Source organism: Dendrobates tinctorius, unplaced genomic scaffold, assembly GCF_039654945.1.
Source record: "Dendrobates tinctorius isolate UK_male_01 unplaced genomic scaffold, ASM3965494v1 ptg000265l, whole genome shotgun sequence".
NCBI lineage: Eukaryota > Metazoa > Chordata > Amphibia > Anura > Dendrobatidae > Dendrobates > Dendrobates tinctorius.
In genome coordinates, this window is record NW_027361932.1 from 16,905,288 (window position 1) to 16,921,735 (window position 16,448).

A 16,448-nucleotide genomic window follows, 5' to 3' on the forward strand; every position below is an offset into this window, starting at 1 on the left:
TATTTACCCTGGCCTCCAACCCCGCCAGCTACATCTCTGAAGTGGCGTCAGCACAATCTACACTTGTTCCTGTGTTACTGGTGCTCAGTCCCGTCAGTTGATCCCCTGATGTTTGTCCGGCAAGTTCGCCAGCTCTGTCCTCATTCCCACTACTGGTTATGGGAATGTGGACAGAGCAGGAGACCTTGCCGGACACACATCAGGGGATAAACTGATGGGACTGAGCCACAGGAACACAGGAACAAGTGTAGATTGTGCTGACGCCACTTCAGAGATGTAGATGGCGGGGTTGGAGGTCAGGGGAAATAGTAGAGACAGTGGAGCCAGAGACCTAAGTTGGGCACGGTTAAAAATCAGTAGTGGTTTGAATGTTGATGGAGCTGGTGACTTTGCCGTCCACACAGCAGGGGATCAGCTGGCATTACTGAACCCCACTAACACAGGAGCTAGTGTGTTTCTCTGTGCAGACGACACATCTGAGCGACAACTGGCTGTGTTGAAGCACAGGGATTATAGTTCAGTTGGTAGAAAAATGAACACACCAGCAGACCTGGATACAGTTGCCAACCACTAATTTAGTCTGTAAGAGGAATGGCAAAGTCTTTTGAGATCCAGGCCTTGTTCATTTTCAGAAAAGTCAGCCGGTCAACATTATCGGAAGATAGTCGCGTGCGACGGTCTGTTAGTACACCACCTGCGGCACTAAAGACACGTTCCGATAATACACTGGCAGCAGGGCAAGCCAGCACCTCCAATGCATACTGGCTAAGCTCTGGCCATGTATCCAGCTTAGAGACCCAAAACTTGAAGGGGGAAGAGCCATCTGGGAGTACAGCGACAGGGCAAGACATGTAGTCTGACACCATCTGACGGAAGCGTTGCCTCCTGCTGACTCGAGGCGTCGCTGATGGTGTAGACAATTGTGGTGGACACACAAAACTTTGCCACATTTGGGCCATAGTGGTCTTGCCTTGTGCTGCGGCGCTGCCTCTGCTCCCTCTTTGTGCAGAGTTTCCTCCACTGCCTCAACGCACAGAGCTGCTTTTTAAAGCAATAGCAACAATGCTGTCGGGTGGAATGGAAAACATTATGGACTGCACCAGTGACTCTTCGTACTCCCGCATTTTACGCTCCCGGTTCAACGTTGGTATGAGGCTTTGTACGCTGTCCCGGTAGCGAGGATCTAGGAGGGTGTACACCCAATAATCAGCCGAGACGAGAATGTGGGCGATGCGGCGGTCTTTCTCAGGCACTGCAGCATGAAATCAACCATGTGCTGCAGACTCCCAACTGCCAAAGAACCGCTGTCCCCTGTTTGAGGCGTGACCTCGGCCTGCTCTGCATCACCCCACCCTCGCTGTACATACTGAGTAGAGGTTTGTGTACCTCCCTCCTCTGGAGAGATGTCTTCCTCCTCCATCGACTCCTCCTCATCCTCCTCACAAAGTGTCCCCTGCCTAGGCCTTTGTGAGGAAACACGTAGCGCAGACTGTCCAGAAGCAGATGGCATTTGGGACTCCTCATCCTCCACCTCTTCTGAAACCTCATCCCTTAGTGCTTGCAGTGTTTGTTGAAGCAGGCAGATAAGGGGGACAGTCATGCTGACTAGTGCATCATCTGCACTCGCCATCCGCGTGGATTCATCGAAGGCACGCAAAACGAGGCAGATGTCCTTCATAGAGGCCCACTCAATGGTGCTGAAGTGTGAACGGCGCACAGTGCGACTTGTTTGTGCCTGATGCAGCTGGTACTCCATGACTGCTGCCTGCTGCTCACACAACCGCTCCAACATATGTAACGTTGAATTCCACCGGGTGGGTAGGTCACATATGATGCGATGTTCCGGAAGGCCAAATCGTCGCTGCAGAGCAGCGAGGCACGATCTTGCCGTGCTGGAACGTCGCAAGTGAGCGCACTCTATGCGGACCTTGTGCAACAGTTCATCAAGATCCGGATAGTCCCTCAGAAAGCTCTGCACGACCAAGTTAAGAACATGTGCCAGACATGGGATGTGTGTGAGGTTGCCTAGGCCAAGAGCTGCCACCAGATTTCGGCCATTGTCACACATTACCAAGCCCGGCTGGAGATTCGCTGGCCCAAACCACACATCGCTCTCCAGCTTGATAGCATTCCAGAGCTCCTGCACTGTGTGGCTTCGATTCCCCAAAGAAATTAATTTGAGTACAGCCTGTTGATGTTTGGCCACGGCTGTGCTCATATCGGTCGTAACAGGCTCCTGCTCTGCTGTTTCTGAGGAACTTGAGTAGGAGGAGGAGTCTATGTGTACAGACTGGAGTCCTGCAATCCATGGCGTTGGAAGAACACGTACAGCGCCACTCTCCAGATCCGTACCCGGCTCCACAACATTGACCCAGTGGGCAGTGAGGGAAAGGTATCGTCCCTGTCCATGGTTACTGGTCCACGCATCGGTGGTCAGGTGGACCTTGCTACTAACGGCGTTTAGTAGCGCATGTTTTATTTTGCCCTCAACATGTTTCTGCAGGGCAGGGACGGCTCGCCTGCTGAAATAAAAGCGGCTGGGCACGTTGTATTGGGGGACTGCCAATGCCATTAAGTCCCGGAAGGTGTCAGTGTCCACCAGCCTGAATGACAGCATTTCAACTGCCAGAAGTTTGGCAATGCCAGCCTTCAGAGACTGTGCTCGGGGATGGTTTGCCGAGTAAGGGCGCCTTTTATCCCATGCCTGTGCTACCGATGGCTGTGATGGATGGGAACGTGCTGCTATGGGTGTAATCTGACAGGGTCTCCGGACAACAGTGGCAGAGGTTCTTCCTTGGCGATCCTGTGAGGAAGCCGAACCAGCAGTGTGTGAGCTGGAGGAAGAGGCCCCAACACGAACTGAAGAGGTGGTAAGTGGTGCTGTACGTTGGCCTACGTCTTCAGGGTGTCTCTGCAACTCCAACTCGTGCTTGGTGCGCACATGTTTCCACATATTTGTGGTATTGAGGTTGCTGACATTTCTCCCTCTTTTGACTCTCTGATGACACAGCTTGCATTTGACAAAGCAAATGTCATCTGCAACTGTGTCAAAAAAGGACCACGCACTGCAACTCTTGGGAGCGCCCGGTTTGCCTTTGGAATGAGGAATGCTCCTAACGGGTGCCGAAGTGGAGGGTACAGGCAACCAAGTCTTCCCCCTCCCTCTGCCTCCTGTTTTGGCCGGTAGGGGAATCTCTTCCTCCGAGCTGCTCCCACCACCTTCCTGTTCCTCACGCCATGATGGGTCAAGGACCTCATCATCTTCCCTCCCCTCTTCAAACAGCTGCTTCTCCGGGGTTGTCTCGCCAGCACCGTACGCACCAGAAAGTGGCAACTGAGTCTCGTCATCATCTGATGCGTACTGAGGTGTGCTGACCATAGGCACTGGCCCACTCGCCTCTTCAGATTCAGAGGGACAAAGAAGTTGCGCATCACTGCATACTCCCTCTTCTTCACATTCAGGAATGCTGCTTGGCTGGCCCCCTCTTTCCAAGCCAACAGATTCCGAGAACAGAAGTAGAGACTGTGATGGCTCCTGTCCATGTCTCTCTGACTGCCTGGGCACTTTGGCAGGTGGTGAAGAGACAGATGGTTGCTCTTCGGTGCTCTGACCCTGAGAGGATGCGGAAGTAATTGAAGTCGATGCGTTAGCTGCCATCCATCTGACAACGGCTTCAATTTGTTCCTCCCGCAGCAGTGGGGTACGTTGAGGTCCTACAAAGCTGCACATAAAGGACTGTTGCCTGCTAAAACTGGGGGATGCTGATCCACTGGTGCCCGCAGCAGGCCCAGAATCCCCACGTCCTCTACCTGTAGAATCCCCACGTCCTCTCCCTGCAGAATCCCCACGTCTTCTCCCTGCTGAAACTCCACGCCCACGCCCACGCGCCTTACTCCCTGCCTTCTTCATCTTGCAAGACTGCTTAAGATAGGCAGAAAAGTACAAAGGGGGGCCTTAGTGTGCTTATTCCTGAACAGCTGGTTACAGGTACAAGAAACACTAATTTTATGAAGTGTGTGTGTGTGGACTACACTTTAATAGGAGCTGATGTGGCCTACACAAGTTCCAAATGTAGTGTTTGGTGAACTTTTTTTGTGGTTTCTTTGTTGGAAACAAACTCAAAGTATGTGAACAAAGAATTGAAACTGATAGTATCACCAACTTTTTGGAGCTATTACAATGCAGGCAGGTAACCTACAATGCAAAAGATGAGGCTCCAAAAAAATTGGGTAATACTAATCTGGCTGCGCCGGCAGGGCACAAGCCAGAAAAAAAGGCTCCTCTATCTACTCCTATATAGTGTTTGCAACCAACCAATGTTGATGGATACGGATGGATGCACACTAATAGGAGAAGAAAAAATGAGCTGCACTCAAAGACAAATATGTGTGAGGCAGTGACGCACGTTGAGCGTCCTACAACCAGACGTAGCTGCAGGACACTCTACTCAGCGTGAGCTGCACTCACACACAGTCAGAGACCTCTCAGACAGCCGTCAACAGTGCAGCTAAGTGGGCACTGGCACTGACAGGCTGCAGAAAGGCTCCGCTGTGTACTCCTATATAGTGTTTGCAACCACCGTAGATGGAGACGGATGGATGCACACTAATAGAAGAAAAAATGAGCTGCACTCAAATAAAAATATGTGTGAGGCACTGACGCACGCTGAGCGTCCTACAGCCAGACGTAGCTGCAGGACACACTACTCAGCGTGAGCTGCACTCACACACAGTCAGAGACCTCTCAGACAGCCGTGAACAGTGCAGCAAAGTGGACACTAGCACTGAAAGGCTGCAGAAAGGCTCCGCTGTCTACTACTAGTGTTTGCAACCAACGTATATGGATACGGATGGAAGCACACTAGATTGAAATTATGTAAAAAATGCAGCTCAAAAAATAAAAGATGTATGAGGCAGCAGTGATCACACTGGGTGGCCTACAGCCTGACGTGGCTGCAGGACCCACTCCACAGCGTGAGCTGCACTCACACAGCCCTTGCAGACAGCTGTGAACACTGCTGCTAGGGCAAAGAAGGCTACAGTGGTGGTTTATGTAGCCTGGGTAAAGCACTAGATGTTTGGTGGAATTGCTATTTCTAACTGTCCCTCACAGTCTTCTACAGCAGCCTGTCCCTAACTGAATTCACAGCAGAGTGATCAGAAATGGCGGCTGCGGTGGCTTTTATAGTGCATCATGACATCATTTCGGCAGCCAATCAGAGCCATGCCAATAGTTAACATGCCTACATGCCTAACAGGATGTGCCCACACTTCGGAGGATTCCCATTGGCTTAATCAAAGCAAGCAGGCTCATAGCATGATGGGAACTTCCGATTCCGATTCCGGAATCCGATATGACAAAAGTATCGGAAGTCCGTATCGGAATTCCGATACCGCTAATATCGGCCGATACCCGATACTTGCGGTATCGGAATGCTCAACACTATTCTTTACTGTTAGGGCAGTGAGAATCTGGAATTCCCTGCCTGAGGAGGTGGTGATGGCGAACTCAGTTGAAGGGTTCAAGAGAGGCCTGGATGTCTTCCTGGAGCATAACAATATTATATCTTACAGTTATTGTTAGGTTCTTTAGAAGGACGTAGATCTGGGGATTTATTCTGACAGAATTTTATAGGCTGAACTGGATGGACTAATGTATTTTTTCGGCCTTACTAACTATGTTACTATCTTACTATGTGGGCCATTTATATGGTGTAGCGTTCCACCATGTGAGTGGACGGGGATTACCCACTTTGGAGGTCTTGGAGGTAAACACTGGCACGTTCAGAGTTAAAACGGTTCCTTTCGGTTTATTTGCTCCATAAACCTCAAAGTAACAAAACACGGTTTCCAGCCTTCACAGCAGTCAAAAGCAACATAAACAGTCCTTAGCTGGGCTGTGTTCCCTCAGGTCCTGTGCACACAGGCCAGGGCAATGTCCATAACAGAGCTCTATCTGCAGCCGCAGACACAGGAAGGCTTCTCCTTCCTTAGAACACAGACCACTTTGCAGTGTCCCACCTGGACACATGGAAGTCTGTCCACACTCTGACAGACTCCCTTACACTCACTCACATGTGCTAAACACCTCAAATACATAGCCGTGTAACCACACTCATAGGTGAGGTATGGATCACATGAGTTGGTCACATGGTCAGGACCTCACCACAGGTCCTGAACATACACATATCTTCAGGCAAAATGAGGTACAGTCCGCACCCTCACCCAAAGGTTGAGGCAATATGGGTAGCCAGACCCTCCCATCGCTCATAGCTACCCGCAACCCGGACCCAGTGCACTAAATGACATCTTTAGTGCTCATGTACACTATAGACAAAATACTTGCATCGCAGGGAGCATCCATCCATGTGACATATACCTCCCATTAACCACACGACCACCCGTCACACCACAATGGATACACCTAAATAAAATGGGAATGGTTGGTGATATCAACTTCTTGTTTGTGGCACATTAGTATATGGAAGGGGGGAAACTTTTCAATATGGGTGGTGACCATGGCAGCCATTTTGAAATCGGCCATTTTGGATTCAACCTTATTTTTTTCAATGGGAAGAGGGTCATGTGACACATCAAACTTATTGAGAACTTCACAAGAAAAGCAATGTGTGCTTGGCTTTAACATAACTTTATTCTTTTATGAGTTATTTACAAGTTTATGACCACTTATAGAATGTGTTCAAAGTGCTGCCCACTGTGTTGGATTGTCAATGCAACATTCTTCTCCCACTCTTGACACACTGATAGCAACACCGCAGAAGAAATGCTAGTCTAAGGGGGCCAGATTCCTTGTAGGAATGCTCGGACCTGACACCCATAATGTGGTGGTGCACCATCTTGCCTTTTTTCAAAATGATACCTGGAATGCTGCCTGCTGTTTTAAATTTTTGTTTGTCTTACATCTAGATAATTGTTCAGGGGGCCCTGCACCCACCTCTTTACTCTTAGTGTGCTATTCCATTTTTTTGTCTTGATGGATAAATACATTCAGACAGATTTATAGAGACAGACAGATAGATAACAGATAATAGATAGATAACATATACAGTGACTTGCAAAAGTGTTCGCCCCCTGGAACTTTTCAACCTTTTCCCAAACGTCATGCTTCAAACATAAAGATACCAAATGTAAATTTTTGGTGAAGAATCAACAACAAGTGGGACACAATTGTGAAGTTGAACGAAATTTATTGGTTATTTTAAATTTTTGTGGAAATACAAAAACTGAAAAGTGGGGCGTGCAATATTATTCGGCCCCTTTACCTTAATACTTTGTTGCGCCACCTTTTGCTGTGATTACAGCTGCAAGTCGCTTGGGGTATGTCTCTATCAGTTTTGTACATCAAGAGACTGAAATCCTTGCCCATTCTTCCTTGGCAAACAGCTCGAGCTCAGTGAGGTTGGATGGAGATCGCTTGTGAACATCAGTTTTCAGCTCTTTCCCCAGATTCTTGATTGGATTCAGGTCTGGACTTTGACTTGGCCATTCTAACACCTGGATACGTTTATTTGTGAACCATTCTATTGTAGATTTTGCTTTATGTTTGGGATCATTGTCTTGTTGGAAGACAAATCTCCTTCCCAGTCTCAGGTCTTTTGCAGACTCCAATAGGTTTTCTTCAAGAATGGTCCTGTATTTGGCTCCATCCATCTTCCCATCAATTTTAACCATCTTCCCTGTCCCTGCTGAAGAAAAGCATACCCAAACCATGATGCTGCCACCACCATGTTTGACAGAGGGGATGGTGTGTTCAGGGAGATGAGCTGTGCTGCCTTTACGCCAAACATATTATTTGGCATTGTTGCCAAAAAGTTCGATTTTGGTTTCATCTGACCAGAGCACCTTCTTCCACATGTTTGGTGTGTCACCCAGGTGCCTTGTTGCAAACTTTAAATGACACTTTTTATGGATATCTTTAAGAAATGGTTTTCTTCTTGCCACTCCATAAAGGCCAGATTTGTGCAGTGTACGACTGATTGTTGTCCTATGGACAGACTGTCCCACCTCAGCTGTAGATCTCTGCAGCTCATCCAGAGTGATCATGGGCCTCTTGGCTGCATCTCTGATCAGTCTTCTCCTTGTTTGAGATGAAAGTTTAGAGGGACGGCCGGGTCTTGGTAGATTTGCAGTGGTATGATACTCCTTCCATTTCAGTATGATTACTTGCACAGTGCTTCTTGGGATGTTTAAAGTTTTTGAAATCATTTTGTATCCAAATATGGCTTTAAAATTCTCCACAACAGTATCATGGACCTGCCTGTTGTGTTCCTTGGTCTTCATGATGCTCTCTGTGCTTCAAACAGAACCCTGAGACTATCACAGAGCAGGTGCATTTATACAGAGACTTGACTACACACAGGTGGATTATATTTATCATCATTAGTCATTTAGGGCAACATTGGATCATTCAGAGATCCACAATGAACTTCTGGAGTGAGTTTGCTGCACTGAAAGTAAAGGGGCCGAATAATATTGCACGCCCCACTTTTCAGTTTTTGTATTTCCACAAAAATTTAAAATAACCAATAAATTTTGTTCAACTTCACAATTATGTTCCACTTATTGAGGATTATTCACCAAAAATTTACATTTGGTATCCATATGTTTGAAGCATGATATGTGGGAAAAGGTTGAAAAGTTCCAGGGGGCTGAATACTTTTGCAAGGCACAGTATCTAGATAGATAGATAGATGTTAAATATGATAGATTTGAAAATAAAGAACTAAATTAAATAGATACTTGTCAATAGTCACGACTTGGCAAACCTCTCCCAAAAGTGGTTGGTTTGTTGGCATTTCTTACAAATCCTATATTTTACTTTTTAAATGCTGATAAAAATGTGAAAACTATACCAACTAAAATATGTTTTGTTACAGAAAAGTTTTTCTTTTTCATGTTTTTTTTTAAATGACTTTATTGTATAATTCGTAGGTCAAGTTCTCCGGAATGGAACAAGCAGAGGAAAAGTATAGCAGAAAAGAATAATAGAAACACGTCACCACTAGAGATAAGTGAATATCTTCGGTTTCCTCCTTATTCGGAAAGCTATAGCACTTTCCGAACAAGCTGCCGAGGAACCTGGATACCTGGATTGCTTCTGCTGATCCGCTGTTCGGCACCGCAGCTGCCTGTGTCGCGGCTGTGTGACACTCACAGCACATGCATGGAGAGCACAACAAACAGGTTCTCCATGCATGTGCTGTGACTGTGACACAGCCGCGACACAGGCAGCTGCGGTGCCGAACAGCGGATCAGCAGAAGCAATCACTGTAGCTCCTTGGCAGCTTGTTAGGAAAGCACTATAGCTTGCTGAATAAAGAGGGAGCCGAAGATATTCGCTCATCTCTAGTCACCACGTCTTCCTTTATCACCCACTCCTGGTTTTGACTTAAAAATACTGATAGAAAATATTGACCAAATGCTGATAGTGTGAATGTGATCTTAAAGTCTTTCTTCTGTTAATAATTATTTTTGCTATTACATCTGGTTTTCTCTTTAGAGTGTGATGATAGAGCGCTACGGAAGAAAAGTCCTATTGCTTGGGAGTTATGCAATGATGGCTACTATGATAGGTGGTGTCACAGTCACTCTGTCAATTCAGGCAAGTAAAAATTAATGTCCATCTCTCAAAACTGCTTCCCATCCCCATCCTAACATATAAAAGATATCCTAAGCATAATGAAACAGTGTATATTATCTGTTCACTCCAGGGCTGGACTCATTGGATGCCATATTGCAGTGCAGTGCTCATTTTCTTATTCATATTTTTCTATGGAATGGGTCCAGGTATTTATTAATTTCTCTTGTGAAAAATGTGGAATATTCTTCAAATGTTGCCATTTTTTGTCCAGTAATTAGTGTTGTATGTACAACTCATGCTGCTCTAGGTATCAACCTTGAACAAACCCTCATTAAAGTCCTCAAGTATCATAATGACTTGCTCATTTCTGAACAATTGTAATGATAATTGATCAATTTAAGAGTGGGGTCACACACTGTTGACAGCGGCTGTCGCATTATAGGGAAATGCATCTTAATTGATTAATTATTGTTTACTAGATGGTGGCCCGATTCTAACAGGAATTCTAGAATATGTATGTATGTACACATGCGGCTCCGCTCCATACACCTCGCACACACACGGCTCCAGGCTCCGCACTGTAAACCTCGTACACACACGGCTTCGCTCCCGCTCCGTACACCTCGTACACACGCGGCTCCGCTTCATACACCTCGAAAACACACGGCACTGCTCCATACACCTCATACATACATGGCTCCACTCTGTACACCTCGTACACACAGGGTTCCAGGCTCCGCACTGTACATCTCGTACACACGCGGCTCTGCTCCGTACACCTCGTAAGCACACTGCTCCGCTCCGCACACCTCGTACACACACGGCTCCGCTCTGTACACCTTGTACACATGCGGCTCTGCTCCGTGCACCTCGTACACACACGGCTCCGCTCTGTACACCTCGTACACACACGGCTCCAGGCTCTGCACCGTACACCTCGTACACACGCGGCTCCGCTCCGTACACCTTGTACACACAAACGGCTTCGCTCCGTACACCTTGTACACACACGGCTCCGCTCCGTACACCTCATAGACACACGGCTCTGCTCCGTACACGCACAGCTCTGCTACATCCGCAATGTAAACCCCCCCTGACCCCACGCATAAACTTCCCTCATCCAGCACCATGACGACCACCAGCACAGCAAAGTCCTGCAGACACCGAGGCTTCTGATCATGTGACCCCTGACTCCTCCCCTCCTGTGACCTCACCACAGGTCCTGTGCCAGAAGAAAACGGTGGGAGGGCGAGGATGGGTCGGTGCATGGGGGGGCGTGGTGGCAGGTATCCCGGACAGCGTGAGTGGGCCCTCCCATCTCGCCAGGGCCCCGGCACTTGCCCGGGTGCGCCGGGTGCTGACGCTGGCCCTGCCTCCGGTGCAGACGCGGCCAAAGCTCCCTGCTCCACTGCATGCCCGGTCCTCAGTCCACTGCAGCCAGTGTGGGGAAAGGAGGGCGGCCTCATCTAATTCTGTCTGTCTCTCTGTTTGTAACGGAATCCCACGTCGCTGATTGGTCGCGGCCGGCCGGGTGCGAACAATCAGCGACGCGGGATTTCCGTTACAGACAGAATTAGACGATTATATAATAGATGGCAGCACAGTTGTACCATAAATATTAGGTAAATAATCTACTTGCATTTCCTTCTAAGTTGAAGGCCACTGAGACTGTCATGAAGGGAGCCCACATCTCCTGTGTAGAGATCACTAAGTCTCACTCTACCTCTTACAAAAGAAAAAATCTATGATAATTCAATCATCAGTTTCCGCATACATGTCACATACAGATCTGACATTATCCTAAACTTTAAATGCAGTAGTCCCTACCTAATTGTTTCCAAAACTTTAATTGCAGTGGTTCCTGAATTTTTGCAGGTAAGATATGGGCATCTTTAGTTTTATAACCCCAGGCCCATAGTATAATTAGGCTCAGCTCACACGGCCTGTGAAGGCCTGCCTACTGACACACTTTTTTTTCCGTCTTAAGTCTTGGATATAGTGAAAAACCCAATCAATTTTGTTATCAAAATCAGCCCTTTTCTTCTCAAAGGGCACCTCTCATCACTTCTCAGACAGGAGGGACACAATGAGGCCATAAGTTGCTGATTTATGCTAGTATTGTGCACCCTGGCTCCGGCTCTGTGCATTGATCTGAATAAAACTGATGGCCAAATAGACTAAAACTGCTGACGGAATCTAAATTACTAGTAAAAGGTGTCAGCATACATGTATACATGAGCACACCATGGCAGCCATTTCCTCTCTGGAGTGAGTTTCTGAGGCTCCTATAGTGGTGGGCAGAGCAGCAAGAAGACTGATGCACCAATCGACACTCGCATGACAGAAAAGGAGAGGAAGCTTTACTGTTCTTCCTGTGCTATCTTCTATAGTCTCACCCACTTCCAATTCCCTTTCTTTCTCCTTGTCTCACAGGAGATAAGGAAAAATGTTCATAGTCAGAAACTGTTCGGTCATCTGGCTCTGCGCCGACACCTTGTCATATCTAGTAACTAATGGCAAATATGGTCATGGCTGTAACTGCACCCAAAAAAATTGCTCTCTAGTGGTTAATTCAACTGATCAAGAGGGCCATGAGGGCAATCATGAAAGATTGTATCATATTTATTTTTCATGGTTTTCCTCTGATTTAAAAGGACCCTTGTGATTGTTTAGTCTTATTTGGTGAGGTGGATCCCTAAAGTCCTTGGTCTAAATAAGTACCTGTAGTGCAGCACGGACACATGACGTTGATGCAGCCAGAAAGTTCAATATGAACAATAGAGGCTGTAGTGGCTGCACCGCAACAGGTGGGGTAGAACTGGAACCAGAAGACTCGATAAAAGAGTTGGCGTAACCACAACTGGTGCAGTAGGGTTGTCCTGAAAGGACCTGGAGTTGTTTTTTTTTCATTTTTTTGCCTTGCAATTTAGACATTTGAACGTAATAGCGGACTGCGCTCCTGACTTTCCCCACCATGTTTTTACGTGAATATTATGTAAGTGTGATAAGTGCATCCATCTCTTTTCTTTCACTTGTAATGTTATTGGATATCACTGCCATGACCTTTTTCCCGGTTTTCTTGTTCATGTTGGTAATATGATGAATCTCATGACACTCCTGACTTTTTTTTTTTTTTTTTACTCTCCAGGGACATTAACTATTGCAATAGTTATAGAAATATGCAGTCACTCTTCCCGTGCTGCCATTTTTGTAATCATTACTTGTATCAACTGGTTCGGACTATATGTGATAGGAATGATATTTCCATACGTTGAGGTGAGTATACACTTTTCAGATTTCACATTTCTTGATTTATAACTAGTAAATTCAATAGGAGAATGCAAATGGGGGTCCATAGATCGCACTGCAGTTTCAGGCTAGCATATATGCTCTCTAATTAGAGTTTCCAAGTCCCTGAATGCACAGTTTAGATCAGTCTGTATTTATATACTCTCTTCGATATTGACATTATATATAATATGTAAAAGGAAATGTCATAGAGCTCTGGAAATCACAGGATAGATAGATATGCTAATGATATGAAAATGATTACAAAATGGAAACAAATATTTCAAGGCATTTTAGTTTATTCATTTTAAAGTATAAGCGCCTTTTGCAGAAATACTCACACTTACACACCTCTACTGGCAAGCATGCATGGCGTAAAGGGAACCTGTCACCTCTTTTTTGGCCTACCAGCTTAAAATATCAGTTAATTGAGAGTCAGCTATGCATTCCACAACTACTTCTGAAACCCCCTGACTCCCCATAAATCACCCATAAAAACCCTTTTCTATTGCTCCCACGCCGTATGGTTATGTGTTTGGTCCGGTCCGATGGGCGTTGCTTCGGCTCCCTCACCCCACCCCTCCTCGGCTTGCTGTATGCAGTCCTTGCCATGAATATCGCAGATAGCGTAGAGATTTCACGCGTGCGCATTCAAATGGGTTCTCGCGCGTGCGCAGCATGGTTTGCCGAACTGCAGGCAAAGCCAAAAAGCAGTACGACAGGCTCCCTTTAACTGAACTTGTATGTTTATTTTAATTGGGAAAGAGGAACAGTCTAACTTTCGCAGCAACTTTTCTTCTGCCGAAACAAAGAATGAAGCTTGCTGAAATCTAAGATTCCAGTAGCAGATGTCAAGGAAGAGATGTCCATACTAGGGTTGATTAGCTTTTGATAAGTGCTTATCCGAATAGCTATAGCGCTTACCAAATAGCTGCATCGGGAACCCAGATACATGGAGCGCTCCCGATAATCAGCTGTTCAGCGCCGCAGCTGTGCGACAGTCACAACACATGCATGGAGAGCCCAACAAACAGACCCTCCATGCATGTGTTGTGACTGTCACAAAGCCGCAACACATGCAGCTGCGCCGCCGAACAGCTGATTATCGGGAGCGTTCCAGGTATCCAGGTTGGTCTTACCTGCAGAAATTGCCCAGTACAGCAAACTTCTTTATGGAAAGCTAAAATCACAATCGAGCTCCATTGGATTGTAACTGGGTAACTTTGGTGGTAGGCATGTCCTTCATTTCTCTCATTTATATTTCTCTCATTTTTAGGCTGCTCTTGGTTATTATTGTTTCCTCATCTTTTTTGCCAGTCTTGTAATCTCAGGTATATTCCTTTTTTTCTATCTTCCGGAGACAAAGGGGAAGACATTACAGCAAATCACAGCAGAATTCAACAGACTCAATTTTAAAAATAAAAAGTTGCAAGAACCTATAGAGTTTTCCACCAGTCTATGATGAACTATTAATCGTCTTGTCACTGGGGTGGGTTTTGTTGTCCTGTGTATGAAATATGGACAGGCTTGGAGAATACAATACATTGTGAAATGATGTAGACCCAATATATTCACTGCTTTATAGGGGATTTCCCAGGCCTAGAAAAAAAAAAACCATAGCATGACTGCAGATTACCGAATCGTGAGAGCGTGCAATGTGATCACTGTCACAATTTCCCTGTAATCCCAGTCACAAGACTGGAAGCATGCGACTTGAATACTTGTGGTTATGTGACGACTAAATTCTCATCTGCTTCTTTCAACAGAACACTGAGATAAGCTGATGAGAATCCAGTGGGCGCTAGAATCAATGCAGAACACATAAATTACCACCCACTTGCACTGGGAATACAGGTGAATCATGACAGTGTACGAATTGCATGCTCACTGTCATGATTCAGTAATCTACAGTCACATAGAGAACACAGAAATCCCCTTACCAGCTTTATAGATGCATGCAGCATATAATCATGCCATTCCTGTTATACCAGAGTACATGCATTAAGTTGATTCTGTATATAGCACAAGCAATGAATGAGCATAAAATGAACGGATTCATGACAAAATATCAGCTTTGCATGGAAGGGTTTCTGGGAGGCGGTGCTGCCCAGAACATAAGATTCTTCTGCTATCCCTCCTGTCGAAACATTTAAAACATGTCTGTCAGGTCTACAATGCTACCATATATGTAAATGTGCATTAAAATGTTACTTCAGCTATAACATGTTAGTGCTCCTGTACACATTGGTCTACATGGATTATTAAAGAAAACATATTTTTTAAAAATAATACATTTGTAATTTTATTCCTTAAAGAGGTTGTCTCATCTGCCGCAGGGGGGCACAATTCCCCAGGCTTCCCGCTATTTTGACAGTTTAGATCAGTGGCATCATCTCACTGGCTTGAACTAAGCGCTTTACGAAGCTGCAAGCAGAGGCATTCTTGCGATTCTGCCCGCTTCAGAGCAGCACCTACAAACTATGTTGGAAAGAGTTTGTAAGCGTTGCACATTTTGGCCACCGGTGCTAGACTGCAACATTGGCAAGTTCCCTAGGCAATGAGAAGTAATGTAGCATACAACATTACTTTGCTCTTGAGGATGCAGAGGATTAATAATAATATATGCAAAGTTGCTTCTTTTTCAAAAGAATTTGCAATATTTCCCATTAACAAACATGAGAGTAAGGCCGGAGTCACATTAGCGATTAAATCGGACGAATGCAATGCGATAAAAAATCGCATTGCATTCGTCCCAATGTTATTTTATGTTGCTGCTCCCATCATGCGTTTTTTTATCGGATCCGTTCCTCGGACCGAGACAATCGCAGCATGCTGCGATTGTCACCGATTTTCGGATCGGATTCGCCAATGCAAGTCTATGGATGCGATTTTTAATCTCATTGAAAACGCACCACACGTGTGACTTGCGATTAAATCGCAAGACTTCTCCAGGTCAACAGGAAAGAGCATCAGGCATTGACATTGGATGTCAATTTGATGCTTAGATGCGAATAAAATCGGTTCATCGCCGGAAAATGGGATGACAGACGGATCCCTGGACAAGAAATCTTTGTGCGATTTCGTACCGTTAAAATCGCACCGATTTTTTAATGGTTGTGTGTGACTCCAGCCTAATACTTTAATCTGCTCATCAGTGTAATAATATGTATTGAAATATTATCTAGAAATCAGTAAGAAATGTATATATCAAAGTACCAACCTATCTTCTAGTTTCACAATCTGTATATGGAATCTGTAAATGAGTTTCCCTTCGTTCATTTTCACTTAAGGGAAACAAATGATAGGAAATAAATTACATGTCCAATTTTCCCTTATAGTAGACTTCGTAGAGCCAGAATTATGCCAATAGACATCAGACTGCTGTCAGAAACTGTGGAAGCGCAGGGTGATTCGCTCATTACTTTACCCGGAAAAATTCCTGTAACTTCTAAAAGAGACAGTCAACTGTACTGAAATTTGGACTGTACAGAGGGTACGGAAAGTATTCAGACCCCTTTAAATTTTTCACTCTGTTTCATTGCAGCTATTTGATAAATTC

The 16,448-nt window shown here is 45.6% G+C and overlaps 1 protein-coding gene across 2 annotated transcripts in view; it reads left to right on the plus strand.

Moving 5' to 3' along the window:
• Window positions 1-15,178, plus strand: part of LOC141069531 (solute carrier family 2, facilitated glucose transporter member 9-like) — a 106,403-nt gene extending 91,225 nt beyond the window's left edge. For both annotated transcript variants that reach the window (XM_073559171.1, XM_073559172.1), the window contains exons 9-12: window positions 9,521-9,622; window positions 9,732-9,807; window positions 12,750-12,877; window positions 14,166-15,178. In XM_073559171.1, the coding sequence (XP_073415272.1) occupies window positions 9,521-9,622; window positions 9,732-9,807; window positions 12,750-12,877; window positions 14,166-14,351 (492 nt within the window). In that variant the 3' untranslated portion in view covers window positions 14,352-15,178. The remainder of the gene's footprint in view (window positions 1-9,520; window positions 9,623-9,731; window positions 9,808-12,749; window positions 12,878-14,165) is intronic.
• Window positions 15,179-16,448: the final 1,270 nt, after the last annotated feature.